The 15,341-nt window shown below is 34.1% G+C and overlaps 2 protein-coding genes across 2 annotated transcripts; both read left to right on the forward strand.

The window, feature by feature from the left end:
* Positions 1-1,704: 1,704 nt before the first annotated feature.
* LOC18046808 (protein FAR1-RELATED SEQUENCE 6) lies at positions 1,705-6,384 on the forward strand. The gene is made up of 3 exons (XM_006442947.2): positions 1,705-1,757; positions 2,830-3,389; positions 5,737-6,384. Coding segments are annotated over exons 1-3 (756 nt in total). The 5' UTR covers positions 1,705-1,756; the 3' UTR covers positions 5,932-6,384.
* Positions 6,385-9,164: 2,780 nt separating this feature from the next.
* Positions 9,165-10,046, forward strand: LOC18046809 (acetyl-CoA-benzylalcohol acetyltransferase). Its single transcript, XM_006442948.2, has 2 exons — positions 9,165-9,664; positions 9,833-10,046. The coding sequence occupies exons 1-2, from the start codon at positions 9,165-9,167 to the stop codon at positions 10,044-10,046; spliced, it is 714 nt and encodes a 237-aa protein (XP_006443011.2).
* The last annotated feature ends 5,295 nt before the right edge of the window (positions 10,047-15,341 follow it).

A 15,341-nucleotide genomic window follows, 5' to 3' on the forward strand; every position in this document is an offset into this window, starting at 1 on the left:
AACATTTCTCTTTTTTTTTTTTTTTAACTAGTGTCATTTGTGTGATTGTTTTATTTGATTTTTTTAAAATATTGATATGTATACATAATTATCAAAATGTACTTATATTTACATTCAGAAATCTGGTATGATTAACTTTAACCAAATATAAAATCATATGTAGGAAATAAATAAATTACTTTACTTAATTACTCACCACATGCAAAATAAGTAGGGTAAGGTGCATGTTTGCCAATACCATACCCACACTTGTAAAACAAGTAAATTATCAAACGCGCCATGCCCAAAACGGATTTCATTTAAAAAGAAAAAAAAAAGTCTACAGGAAATTTGAGCAATTACCAAGCCAGCAGTAATATTCAATGATAGGATCCCAAACTTAAAAATGTAAATTACAATATTCAAATTATAAATTTATAAAATTTGCCTAATAATACACATAAAATACTCCATTCTAATTTCTATCGAGTAAACGTGAGTTTAAAATTTAAATATTAAAACAAATACATAAAATTTATTAATCCAACATAAAATTTTCAATTTAAGTACTAAATATGCGAGTCCATCTTAAGTAATTTTAATGAGAATTAGGTCTAAGACATCGATTATTTAACCGAACAAGGCTACAAAGCTTACTGCCGTCACCTGCCCTCTTTGAGTACTATTAGAATGGCAGAGCGTTAGATATATACATAATCCCGCAAACCCGAAATGGAGAGAACATAATTGCGACACAAACTGGGATGGAAAGAATCATACAAATTCGGTGACAGACTGAAGGCTAATTGTGGAGGTAAATGAGCCATCAAGTAACCGGGAGCAACATCATGTTCCAGCTGTGCTACAATTGTGCTTCAAGTATATAATTTTGCTTCTGTAATATTAGTTTTATTTTGAATATTACATGGTTAAATATTAAAAATTAAGTAATTTAAAAAATAAAAAATATTAATCCTGTTAGTGGATACTTACACGGATATCCATCGGATTTTTCTTATTTACCAAATTCGTCTATTACTTGACATTCAATTTTGATTTGTATTACCAAAATGGCTTATTATTCTACAAAATTATCCACAGTAAGTGAATTTTAATAGATGAATAATTGCAGAAAAAATTATTATTTCTAATCTTATGATATAATCTAAATTTCTACTTCCACTATTAAGAGAATATTTATTTCATACTATAAGAAAAGTCTGCCTTCATCCGATCGAACTGCCGGGGAAGGAAATTGAACCGCTACCCTCACTCATGTTATGGCAGCGACTGACGGCTCGACCTTTATTTGATATTTAAAAACAATTAATTAGTTAAAAAATTAATAATAGAAAAAAGAAAAAAAAAATTAACCAGCTCTTCATTATTCAACGCTCAAAGCGGGACAAATACGGTGGACAAACGCCAAAAGTTGGGTCCCACAGCTTGCGTACTTCTCGTGACGTTGATTTGATAATCGTAACGCTCAAGCTGAACCGGTCCGGGTTCAGTAAACGGGTCAAACAATAAACCGGATCATTTTAAAGCAGTCACTTGACGAGACGGTTTCCAATTTTCCATATCGCTGACGACGTGTCAATAATATATTAAATCCAGTTAAAAAGTTGACTTCTATTGTTTTTAAACGAATCATGTTGCGCCATGTCACCCTACCCCCGCGTCCCTATAATGGGTTGCCCTGAACCCTCACCTCATTTTTTTCCCCTATCGGCGAACCAAATTTGATCGTCGAGCTTGATAAGCAACAAAATTTTCAAGTAAGTTTTTTTTTTTTTTTTAAAAAAAAAGCTTTTTATTCTGTATTTATGTTTACTTTCCTTTTATTGATTATGGTTAAGGTTTTTTATAATTTAATTTAATTTTTGATATAATACAGAGCGATTTGTTTTATTTTATTTGTTTTTAGTTTACAATTAATGAATTTGATATTTTTTTTAGATGTAGATAATCTGTGAGTGACTGTAAAAATGTTAAGTTAGAATATCTTTAATTTTTAAAAAATAAATTAGAAATCGGACTTCTTTTTTTTTTTTTTTAAATGAAGAATTTCATGTGGCTATCAAGAACAATTGAGTTTGGACTTGTTTGGTTGCCAAGGAACTGCCCAAAAAGAAAATGAGAAGCAAATTTAAGAAGTATAAAGATTTTTTACCAATGAAGTATAAAGATTTTTTACCAATGATAAGCAAATTTATAGTTCTTCTAAGAAGTATAAAGATTTTTTTTTTTTTTTTTTTTGGGGGGGCTATTTGGATTTTTTTTTTTAATGGGGATTGACAATGAAGTTAAGACTGAAAGATTTTTATTCAGTTTTAATTTTCTTGGATTTATTTGTAATTAAATAAGGAGTTTGCTTTATCTGATAGCTGTTTGTGAGCAGCCAAAAATGTTTAAGTATTTAAAATTTTCTGATTTCAATGTGTTTGGGGGTTCATAAATTTCAATATAATGAGCTGCTTTATTTGGTTAAAGGGAACGAGTGGAAGAGAATATGGGTGACAAAGATCTCAGCTTTTATTTTCTTTTAATGTTGCAAAGTTCAATTAACTAAAAAAATTAAAAAAAGAGAAAAGAAAAAAGAAAAAAGAAGAAATAAAAATAGATAGCAACTGTGGTGAGACTCTTACAAGTGTTATACCCTGTCAATTTGAGCTTTATATCTTCCACGTTTGGGCTTGAAAGTAAAAAATAGGACGTTAGAGTTTGCTTATGCAATTTCCATTTTTCCTTTTGTTTTTTACCAATGAAGAGAGGGATGCTAATTTTGTGTTATAGTTAATATTAACCATGTGGGTTTGAATATGATAATAAATTTGGTTGTTATTACAGTGGATTACAGGATTGACAGCAATGTAAATGGTGAATTGGTGGGAAATTCTGTTGACGTGGGCGATAGGGTGGGGAATGAAGATGAAATTTATAGAACTTCTGTTGAAGTAACATTGCATCAAGATCAAGACAATAAAGTGGATCCAGATTCTTTGGCGCTGGAAACAATCCCAGAGGGGATACCATCTGTAGCGTCAGTTCAGGCAGATGAGCCGTATGTGGGACAGCAGTTTGAATCTGAAGCAGCTGCTCATGCATTTTATAATGCCTATGCTACACGTGTAGGATTTGTCATCCGGGTAAGCAAGCTCTCTCGATCAAGGCGTGATGGATCTGCTATTGGCCGTGCACTTGTTTGTAACAAAGAGGGTTACAGACTGCCTGACAAACGTGAGAAGATTGTAAGACAAAGGGCTGAGACAAGGGTTGGTTGCAGGGCAATGATTTTGGTGAGGAAAGTAAATTCTGGTCAATGGGTCGTTACGAAGTTTGTGAAGGAGCACACTCATCCCCTGACTCCTGGTAAAGGTCGAAAAGACTGCATTTATGATCAATATCCGGTTAGTTTTTGCTCTTTTCATCTATACCTGTTAGCAGTTGTAGCCCTCAAGACATTTTGCATATATAATTTCTAGAAACCAAGTTATCATTGGTAATGTTTATGAGAAACAATAGAATCTTGTTTAACTTAGTTGTTTATGTGTGTGCAATAGAATATTTTCTTTTAGTGGGAAGGTAATATTGTGAGTCCTGGACTTTTGAGAGCATAGGCTATATTTGATGCTAGACATTTTGGTTCTATGCAACTTTAGGCTAAATAAAAATGGTTCAGTCTTTGGGTGTTGCTTATCATCTAAAGGGAAGATGACTTAAGATGGAGGGAAGGTGCTATATAAACTTTGGATGCCTTTATCAGATTGCTGATATACTTTCTTGTATTGATGGCCGATTTGTAAATCACTGTTATGCACGTAACATTAAATCCGGGAAATTATTACATTATTATTAACTGCATTATATTAGAATGGAACTTATACATGAGTATTATGATGCTTATACTCTTAATTGAACTTCAATCCCATATCAGTGGGAGTGAGATTGAGTATAAAAAATATCTTGTAGTATTTTTATGGATTGCTTGAGATTTTATGGTGTCTCATCTATAAACTTTAGAGCGGTGGTAGATTCAGTTGCCACAGACTCTTTCGCCAGATAGATTTGCCATTCTAATTTCTCCAATTTACCCTGAAACATTTTGAAGGAACCAAGAAAAAGATGACTATACATTGAAATATGGACCTAGGTAGTCATCATTGCATATCTGTTGGTGCTTGTGTACTGCTGGATTAGGTTCTTGCATGCAGGGATGAAGCTAGAGAAATTCCTTTCTGAAGGGGCTAAAAAAATTTTAACTGAAAAAAAAAGGGTTGGGGTGGGTGTTGAAGAGGAAAAATAATGCAATAAGATATATGATAGAGATAGATAAACAGTTTATGGATAATGTTGATGTGTTTATTAAGAGCAAATGTTTAAAAAGTTAAAAACTGGCGGGTATCAAATATGATCTAACTGAATAAGATAAACATGTTGATTAGTTGATTGATTTGACTTGTTTATATGATAAGATTACATTTGCTACTTAAATGTTTTTATTTATAAGCATGTGGATACACATTAGTTGAACCCATGACTTGTTTCTCTGAGAATATGGGGGCAATACGAGACTCAATGATTTGTGTAAACATAGACAAGAAATTGAGGAGGGGAAAAGTTGCAAAATATAATACCATATCCGCTGCATCCATTAGACATTTAGTGGAAATGAAAATTGAGAAGAGGCACCTGCCTCTTCTCATACAACCATTGTTCAATCCCTATTTGCATGGTTCTATTGGTTTCTGTTAGTCCTTGACGTTTTTGCAATAATTACCATTATACAAGCACTTTGTATATATGTAGCATTTGGCATATTTAACCCCGTCGTGGTGCTGTGGGTTTTCGGACTTCAGTTTATTGTTCTCTTGTAGGTTTCTTTGGAATTTAGTTAAATAAATCGCACCTCTCTTTCTCGGTTAGACAGGTCATATTCCTTGTGGTGCTATTAGGTGGTCTATTGACCCTTACGTTGTACTTACATTTCTTTTTTGCAACTACACTGTATATCTCTTACATTAGGATTCTCTGGGTGTCCCTTTGGGATTCAAACAGTTACTTTATTTTCATGGTTTTTTGTTACTGCATCCATTTGATTCCTTGCTGGTATCTTATCAAGTGTATCTTTTGTAACATGGCATTGGAGTTTTAAAGCAATGTATTTTGTGTAATATATTCTTTGTTTATATGAGTTCTTTCCCCACGGTACAATCATATTTATTATTATGAAGTTGTAATAACTGGTGTGGTCTTCATTTCTCTGTCTCACTCTCCCTCCCTTCTAAGACTCTAATCTTGGTGACTAAAATGGTTCATGTGAATCATCAACCATGAAGACTTTGAAGAGACCTAGTAGCATTATATAATCCTAAAATGAGTTGACAGGTTCAGAATCCTATTAATGTGAAATTTAACATGTGTAGCTTTTCTGGTGTGTTAATTTAAGTGTGTAGTGTGTATCAATTTAGTTACGTAGTCAAACTCCGGAAGTTTTTTATTTCATTTTCTCGTTGCACTTGAAGTTTTAGAGCCACAAAGTTGGCCAGATTTCTCTGACGTTAATTACAAAATATTCAGCGGAAAATCAGCCAATGGTATTGGAAACTTGATGAACTTCTATTAATAGTGACAGATAATATAGCTGTGTAGAATGATTATATTCTTGGGACATGACTTTTGTCTTGAAGTCATTAAAATTATTGACAGAACCCAGGTTCTTATTGCAACTAACTTCTTTTAATCTATTTTTTGTAGAATGAGCACGATAAGATTCGAGAACTATCACAGCAGCTGGCACTTGAGAAAAAGAGGGCTGCAAATTATAAAAGGCATCTGGAATTGATAGTTGAGCAAATTGAGGAGCACAATGAGAGTTTGGCAAAGAAGATCCAACACGTAGTTGACAGTGTGAAGAACATAGAAGACGAAGAGCAGAAGAGCTGTACATAGTATCTGCAGTTTTAGTTCTTCCCATTTTGTTGGAAAACTAAACCAAACTGGTATAGGGACTTCTGTTGCGTAAAGCAGTCAGTATTATGTTTTAGGATTGGCTTAGAAATCTCATGCTGACTTTTTCTTAGCTTTTTAGGTGTTCTTTCAGAATCATCAAATGGAAATAATTGGGGGTATTCATTGTAAAACTTGTATAATTTTGCTCCGTTTTTTGGAGCACCAGGTTCACAGAAGAAATTAGGGTCTCATTGTACAGTTTTTCGAGCCCTTCTTTGTGCAGTTGTGCTAAAAAATGCCAAGAGTTTAGGGCATTGGGTTGATCCTAGAGGAAGTTATAAAATTATTTCCAGTGTTCTGTTAGTACTTGTTGAGTTTGATGTGTCTTGTATAGCATCCAAATGATAACTAGATCTGAAGTGTTCATTTTCTTTTTCTTAGCCTTAATGGTTTATTGGGACAAGGTTGCTTAAAGAATTTGAGTAAATAGCATTGATTTATTATCAATGTATTTGAGAGTGGATTCCTTCATTAGTTTGATTGTCAAACTTGAACATCAAAATTTTCCGAACCTAATGAAAAATATTGACTTGATTGTCAACATCAAAATTTACAATTCAATCTTGAACATTCATTAAACTAGAAGAGGCTAGGAGAAAAAACAAAATTAAGAGAGAGTTCTCATTCTTTTTCATTTGGGATGGGATTCATTTCTAATGGGACGAGATTCAGGAAATTTTATTATGTCTCAACTTCAAGTCAGGATGAGAGCAGGATATAAAATTATACTCCCGCTTTTTATTGCCAGATGTTAATTAGTTGGACCATATATATATATATATATATATATATATGACATTCTCATTGAGTCAGGTTGGTATTCATAAGTTTTTTTCTCGAAAAGGAGAGGAACTTGTAGTTTCGGGATTTGTAACAGAAACTATGATGATCACTTGTCTGTGCTACTCCGTCCCTTTTATTTCTTTCTTTTTAGCGATGTTGCCAGTAATAATATGCATGAAGAATAAGTAGTCCTGTGAAAGTTATAATATTGAATCTGGACGCAATTGAATACTAGATTGGGCACAAGGAATAAGAAACAAATGTGTGCAAAAGGCATGGGCAAAAATCATCGGCACAGACCAAAAAAATTGATTCTCAGAACTTGATCTTACCTACCCAGCATTCTGACTAGATACACATATCATTAACTTTCGCTTGAGTGTAAGTATTTGTCTCATCCAGTTATCTTCAAAGTTCTATGGTCCCCTTTGCCAAAGCCACGCGTGGCTGGCAGTTTCTGAACAGCACATGAATCAGTAACATGTGTGTATACAGAACCCTCGCTTCACTATAAATAACGAGGACTGCACCACTACATAATCAGAAACCAATTAAGAGGCAAAAGAGTCAGTTGGTTCCTGGAGTTCCTCCGAGCACTTCATTGGGGTCATTCAGAGAAAAGTCGTCACCCTACTGAAGTGTTTGGGGGAACTCTGGTTGCCACCTGACATTACAGTTGTATCCTTTTTTTTTCTTTTTCTTTTATTTTTTCCCTTTCCTTTTGAATTGCTACAATCTCTCTCTCTCTCTCTCTCTCTCTCTATATATATATATATATAGGCAAGTTGAAATTGTTCATAGCAGCATTTCTAGTTTTCTACCATAAAACGAATCACTCTGCTTACTTGTGACTAGTCCGGCATTTGGTCAAAAATGACACTGCTTCCAATATCTTCCGCCAAAAGTTTCAAAAGTTTTAATAGTTATTTTTCATTTGTTTGATATTTTGTAGGAGTAAAATAATGTGATCATAAATAGTAAATGTATATAGGGGGTGTTTGGCGTCCATCATAACATTAGTGCAATGCAATCTCATGTTTGGTGTAGCAAAACTCCACTCTTCAGTCGGGTTTAGCTTATGTGGCAATTAGCCACTTAGTTTTTTTTCTTTATTATAATAATAAATAAATATAATTTTTTAATTTAAAATGATATTATATGATATTAATTTCTATTTTATCATATAAAAATATAACTAAATATTGTATTATTTAATTATATTATAATAATTAATATATAAAATTGATTGTTATTTAACAATTTAATATAACTAATAATGAATACTTAAGTAATATATTAAAATAAAAATATAATATAATATTACATTATTTAATTATATTACAATAAATTAGATATTAGAATTAATTATTTTTAAATAATTTAATATAGCTAGTAATAAATACTTTTAACTACTAATAATATGAATAATATTAATTTAAAATTAATAGTGATATAACTAATGATAAAAAAAATTAGAACATATACTACAATTTATGTTGCAACAAGCATAATATTGCATTGTAACTTAATTGCATTATAACTTAATACAAATTAATGTAATATGTCATAATGCAATGCAATTAATGTAATACAATATCGTGTACTAAATGCACCCATATACTATAATATACACACACCTAACGTAATATTGTAAAAGAATAAGGTGTAAACTTAATATTGGATCCAAATTCCATTTTAAATCTTTTTTTGTAGCCATAATCTCCACCCTATCTTATTCACTTACATTCAAATCCTTATCCTTTTGTTTCCATGGCTAGAGGCCAATCAATTTGACTATCATTTGGGATATATTAGTATTTATTAATTTATACATGCAAGGTTAACTTTCATATAACTTGGATACCGTTTTATGCCTAAACCAGCATTTGGCATACAAATTTCAGAAACAAAGAGTAAAAATGCAACCTCAAATTCTTCTAGGCCTCAAACTATTCCTCTTCAAATCATTTCCAAGAAGATGATAAAATCAGCAACACCAACTCCTCATAAGCTTCGCTGCTTGAGAATCTCATCCAATTGACCAGTTTCATCCTCCATTATATGTCTCCGAAATCTTTTGTTACCAAGCTGAAAACACAAATGGAAGGAGAGCCAAAATTCCAGGAAGAAGTAAGCAGTTGGAGAAGTTTCTATCAGAAATATTAACCCTGTTTTATCATTTAGCTGGAAGGTATATTAAGGAGAATCCCTCAATTGATCGTAATGATCTTGGGTTCGAATATCTAGAAGCCAAAGCAGCTAGCTCTCTAGCTCCATTTCTTGACAGAAATGTTGATAGCAAGCAGCTAATCGATTTTATTCCTTATCAAACGGAGTCAATCACTAGTCCATTACTAGCAATTCAATGCAACATGTTCGTTTGCGGTGGAATGGTTATTGGCTTGTGCATTTCACATAGGATTGTTGATGCAACTGTATTGCATAAATTCTCAGATGAACGGGCTAAAGCTAGCCGAATTGGGATTCATAGAGTGGATAATATTGAACTCAGTTTCAGTTTGGCTATGCTTTTACCCACAAGAGAAATAGTGCCTGAAAGCATGTACGTGCTTCCTCGGAAACCAGGATTGAAGACTGCATCAAAGACGTTTGTTTTCTATCGTCTGGGAATATCCAGTCTCTGGACAAATGCGGATAATAAAGGGCTAAAGCGTTTGCCTTCTCGGCTGCAGTTCGTGACAACAGTTATATGGAAAGCTCTTAAACATGGGAGATTAAGGCCGTCTCTCATCGCTCACATGCTAAATCTGAGGGGGAGGACTCTTTTGCCGATATCAGATGATTGTTACGGGAACCCGATCAAGCCGATTTTCATCAGGTTTTTTCAGGAAATGAGCAAGAGCATTCAGCTTCAGGATTTGTATCTTTGGTTGGTGATGCTACAACAAAAACTATTAACGAATGTGGGAAAATAGATAAGGGAGATGATCTTTTCTTGATGGTGAACTATTCCTGTAGAGAAGCTGGCGAAGAATTCGAAAGAGGTGGATTAGATGCTTATTTTTTCACAAGAGATGCCATTTTATCCGAATTTTAGCTGGGGAAAGGCTGTTAGAGATAGCCATGTTCAATCGCAAGTTGAGATGATTGTGCTGATTGGTACTAACGTTGGGGATGGAATTGAATCAAGGACATGCCTGGATGAAAATGATATGAAACTTTGTCAACAAGATCCTGACATTATAGCCTTCACTTCCACACAGCAGGAGGAGCAGTATGACTGTCCAATTTTTTTGCGCTCAAGATGTTAAATGAAATTTTGTGTTTGTTCTGGGTGATAATTGAAGCAAACTTCTGGTGTTCTAACCTCGCTAATCACATGGTTTCTTCGTGCAATAATTTTTTAATTCTTGAAACTGGTAATTAATTCCTCATCCTAATTTCAGGAATTATAACAGAAACTAGTAACAACCATTTGCCTGTACTACTCCATTCCTTCTATGTCTTTCGTTTTGGTGATGTTGTTGGCGATAATATGCCTGAAAAATAAGTAATCCTGAGAAAGTTGTAAATATATCGTAACATTGCAAAAATAATCAGTCAAACATCCACCAGAATAGTGAACCTGGATGCAATTGGATACTAGATTGGACACAAGGAATAATAAGCGCAAAAGGCAGGGGCAAACATTATCGGCACAGGCCAAAAAATTGATTCTCAAAACTTGATCTTACCTACCCAGCATTCTATGGTCCCCTTTGCCAAAATGGCTGGCTATTTCTGAAATGCATATATGAATTATTGACGTGTATACAGAGCCCTACTTTCAGTATAAATAATGAGGATTGCACCGCTAAGCAATCAGAAACAAATTAAGAAGCAAGAAAGTCTGTTGTCTTCCGGAGTTTGGGCACTTCATTGGGGTCATTTAGAGAAGATTTGTCAGCCCTACTGAAGTGTTTGGGGGAACTCTGGGTGCCGTTAAGGTTGTTGATATTTTCCCACCTGAATTATTATATTTTATAGTTTTTACGTCATGATATACTTAACTTTAGATGTTTCTTCAGTTTGGTCCATACAAACTCCCAAGGGACGTCACAAATGAAAAGACGAAATTTTGGAAAATGTAGAGTTTAATCCTGCGAGACACTTCTGTTCACACTGACAGTGCTTCACAAGACGAAGAAGTTTATGTGCGTACCACGAAAATCCCATACAATTAATTTCGGATAGCGCAACCTTATCAGTGCTTCAGTCCAACAAAACCACTCTTCTTCAGCCCCACACATTTAGCGTCGTTATTAAGAGGCTGAAAAATTAATTCGAATTTTATCCACCACTACCTTTTAGAAGAATAAAAGAAATCAAATTTGATGACCACCCTATCAATTCTCAATTGATAATAATTAACAAACAAGTTTTTCCTCTTTTTTTTCTTCTTAAACGATTTGGACACATTGCAACTTTGTATTGAGTTTCTTTATGAAGTATAATATGAGATTGGTAGTTATGGGATAAAAAATAATATGTAATTAAATTTTAACTATATATTAGCATAAATTAATGCACAGTCATTAAAGATTATGAGAGATAAGCACAACTCATCATTGTATCCAAATACCTTTTTAAATCTTGAACTCACTTTAAATCAAATTTATTCACTTAGATTTAAAGTGGGAACAAGAGGTATGAGATTGAAATCCCACTCATATGGGTGGAGATAAAATTAGGTTGCCTTAAACTATAGCTTAAAAATAAAAACCTTAACCTCTTCCTTGCTCAGCTGGAGGCCAATTGACTCAACAATCATTTGGGATATATTTATACTTATTAATTAATACATTGCTAACATTCATATAACTTGGCTATCATTTTAATTATAAGTTCAAATCCCCACATCTGACATACAAATTTCAGAAAACAAAGAGTAAAAGGTGCAGCGTCAAAGTCCTCTTCAAATGCTTTCCAAGAAGTTGGTAAAACCAGCAACCCCAACTCCTCGCAACCTTCACAGCTGCTTGAAAATATATCATGCATTTACCAGTTTCATCCTCCATTATGTACTTTGTCAACAAGATCCTGACATTATAGACTTCGCTTCCATGTCAAAACAGCAGTATGATGATCGTCTAATTGTTTTGCGTTCAAGATGCATGTTGAATGGTGTGATAGATAGTTTAATTAGTAAAATCACTTGAGTATTCGAATCTCGCATTCATTTATAGGGAGGTGTTAGAACGATGAAACAAGCATACACATTAGAACTATAAATAATTTCTTCATACATAAGGTTTTTAAAATGGAATTGGTAATTAATTATTAATCCTATAAAGCAACGCATAACACCAACTTACTCCGCTTATTAAAATTGGAAATTCAAGGTTTTTTTTTTTTGCAAAAATAACCTCGCCCTAAAATAAATTTTACGGTGCAGGAATTATCATAGAAAAGTTTTCCATGCAGAGATAAAATTCATCTTTAAGTTCTTCTTTTAATTCAGTAGTGTGTCAAAACCGGCATCGGCATAGTTAAGATTGGCTTTGTGTTCTTCTTCAGCTTCAGCGATCATACTTGTTTAGTTGTTTATGATTTTACAATGCCATGGTAAAATAAAATAAGGATTAAATTAAAAGATGAAAAAAAATACACGTATTAAATTTACATAATATTTTATTTTTTAGTGGACTGAGTTCATGTTTTCTTGTCTTTCCAGCTTGGTCCTCGTCAGTTTGTGATTAAATGAACGTTACTCATAATGAGATAATGACTTAAGCAATTAAGTAAACTGATGATATTCACAAATATTAACCATCCCAAAATTATTAAATTACAGCTTTCCTTCCTTAGAAGACATATACATGAAAGGATAATATGTTGAATACTGAATCTGTACGCTTTTCAGCAGTAGATATATTTGACGTAAGGTATAGTATTGAAGTCCACATGCTATGCATGCTGCTATTCTGCCCTCATAACCATCACAGCATCAGGTGGTTGTCCTTGATTGATTAATTAATTAATTACCCATGTCATGAAGATTTCGGTCCTTTATCTAGGTAATTAATGTACTTCGAGTGTGGATTAAAATTCGTAAAGCTTGAATAATTTCGTATCCACACCATAAAACTCTCTTCCCGTACCTTCGAGGTTAGCCAAAAAAGAAAATTATTCGTATCTACAAGAAAAAGATATATAGAAAAGGATAGGCACTAGAATTGAAGGCGCCGATGAAAAAATACAAAAGGCATTGGGCCAAAAAATTATTCTCGAAATTTAACTTTCCCAGCATTCTGACTAGATTCATATATTATCAGTAACTTCCCTTGAGTGGATTTTTCTTCATCTTCAATGCTCTATGGTCCCTGTTGCAACATGCATGGAGGTAATAACATGTATACGGAACCCTTCACTATAAATAGTGAGGGCCTCACCACTAAATAATCAGAAACCAAGAAGAAAGTCAGTTGCCTCCTAGAGTTCCTCTAAACACTTCTTTGGGGTCATTTGGAGAAAAAGCCGTTGCCCACTAGTTAAACTTTGCTGGAAATTGCTTATGTATGGCAAGCAAGCACAAATCACAAACCTTTCATTAATGATATGAAACTTGATGAAAAAACAATACAAGCTCACGTTTGTTTATATACAGAGAAGAAAGACAAAAAATAGCTAGCACAGAGGGTAGCAAAGTAATTGAGCAAATAACTAATTCATGAACACAGCCAATCATATTAAGCTTCTAGAAACGTAATAGCTGCATGCATATGTACTGAGAATCTTCTGTATATCCATTTTGCCAGCGTAGCAAATCCATCTCATCTTCAACATTTTCATATTGTAATTGACTGCAGCTGAGGTGGCATGCCAGCTTATTATTGGAGTCAGCTGTTGGCTCTTCATAATCACTAATTTCAACACCCTATCTCAAACACAAGGTCTTATCAATGACATTGAGTTTGCTTCTGAAATGATTGAGTTGTAATGTGGTAGAGGCTTAGTTAGAACATCCGCAGTTTGGTCCTTGCTAGCAACATAGCTTATCTCTATTTCACCTTTCATAACTTTGTCTCTGATGAAGTGGAGATCAATTTCGAAATGCTTAGTTTTCGAGTGATATACAGGTTTAGCAGCTATAGCTGCTGCACTGGTACTGTCACTTAGAATCACTGGAACTTCTTCAACTTTCAATTTCAGCTCACTGAGCAATGAACTGATCCAAGTAATTTCAGCACTACACAGAGCCATAGCTCTGTATTCAGACTCTGCAGTAGATCAAGCAACCACACCTTGTTTCCTTAAGCTCCAAGCTACCAGATTGTTACCCAAATACACACAGTAGCCACTGATTGACCTCCTATCATCAGGATCACTTGCCTAATCTGCATCAGTATAGGTAGTGATATTAAAATATTTTGACTTTCTGAATCTTAAACACATGTTCATTATGCTCTTGAGGTATCTCAGTATCCTTTTGCATGCTGTCCAGTGTGGCTGTCTGGGATCAGACATGTACTGGTTGAGTTTGTTAACAGAGAAGGCAAGCTCAGGTCTTGTAAGCACTGCATATTGCAGGCTTCCTATGACACTTCTATAGAGTGTAGGGTCATGAAATCTTGCTCCTTCATTTCTTCTCAGCTTCTCAGAAGTGCTGAAAAGAGTCTCTATTCCTTTGCAGTCTGCCATTTCTATTTTAGTTAAAAGATCTTGAATATATTTCGTCTGGGAGAGCTGGATGATATCATGAGTTCTGGCCACTTGTATCCGGAGAAAGAAGTTCAGATCACCAAGATCCTTTAAGGCAAAAGTTTTGCTTAGCTTCACTACCACTTCTTCAACATCTTCACAGTTGCTGCCAGTGATTATTATGTCATCAACATAGATGAGCATAATAGTTATGTCTGACTTTGTTTTTTTGAAAAATAATGATGTATCACACTTGGAATTTTCAAAGTTCCAAGAGTGTAAGGCACTTTTCAGTTTATCAAACCAAGCTCTGGGAGCTTGTCTCAGTCCATACAGTGCCTTGTTTAGCTTGCATATGTGGTTGGGTTTATTTTTGTCTTCAAAACCCTCAGGCTGTGGCATATATACTGTTTCTGTCAACTCACCATTTAAGAATGCATTGTTGATATCTACTTGCCTCAGCTTCCAATCATTATTTGCAGTTAAAGTCAGAACAATTCTGATTGTTGTAGCCTTGACAACAGGACTAAATGTTTATTTGAAATCAACACCTGGTGTTTGTAGAAATCCCTTTGCAATAAGTCTGGCTTTGAACTTGTTAATGGTGCCATCTGGATTTTCTTTGACTCTGTACACCCACTTGTTTCTAACTAACTTGTAGTTTTGGCTGTTAGGTATTAAGGTCCAGGTTTTGTTTTTCATCAAGGCATTATATTCATCTTCCATTGCTCTTCTCCATTTTGGTTCCTTTAAGGCTTCAGGGGTATTTTTGGGAAGAGAAGACTGTAATTGGACAGATGTTTGAAATAGCTTTGGCTTGAAAATTCCTGCCTTGGATCTTGTTGTCATAGGGTGTGATGGACAGGTTTTTTGTTTACAATGTCTTGAGTGTTAGGTTCTGTGGTTGGTGATGAGTTGTGGCTATC

This window comes from Citrus clementina, unplaced genomic scaffold (genome assembly GCF_000493195.1).
Source record: "Citrus clementina cultivar Clemenules unplaced genomic scaffold, Citrus_clementina_v1.0 scaffold_3, whole genome shotgun sequence".
NCBI classification, from domain to species: Eukaryota; Viridiplantae; Streptophyta; class Magnoliopsida; order Sapindales; family Rutaceae; genus Citrus; species Citrus x clementina.

What these genes read in the sequence shown, in the direction of transcription:
- LOC18046808 (XM_006442947.2), top strand. An exon ending in GCATTTATGATCAATATCCG is followed by an intron (nt 3,390 to 5,736) that starts GTTAGTTTTTGC and finishes TATTTTTTGTAG; the next exon opens with AATGAGCACGATAAGATTCG.
- LOC18046809 (XM_006442948.2), top strand. Translation starts at nt 9,165, where the DNA reads ATGGTTATTGGCTTGTGCATTTCACATAGGATTGTTGATGCAACTGTA. An exon ending in CTTCAGGATTTGTATCTTTG is followed by an intron (nt 9,665 to 9,832) that starts GTTGGTGATGCT and finishes TCCGAATTTTAG; the next exon opens with CTGGGGAAAGGCTGTTAGAG.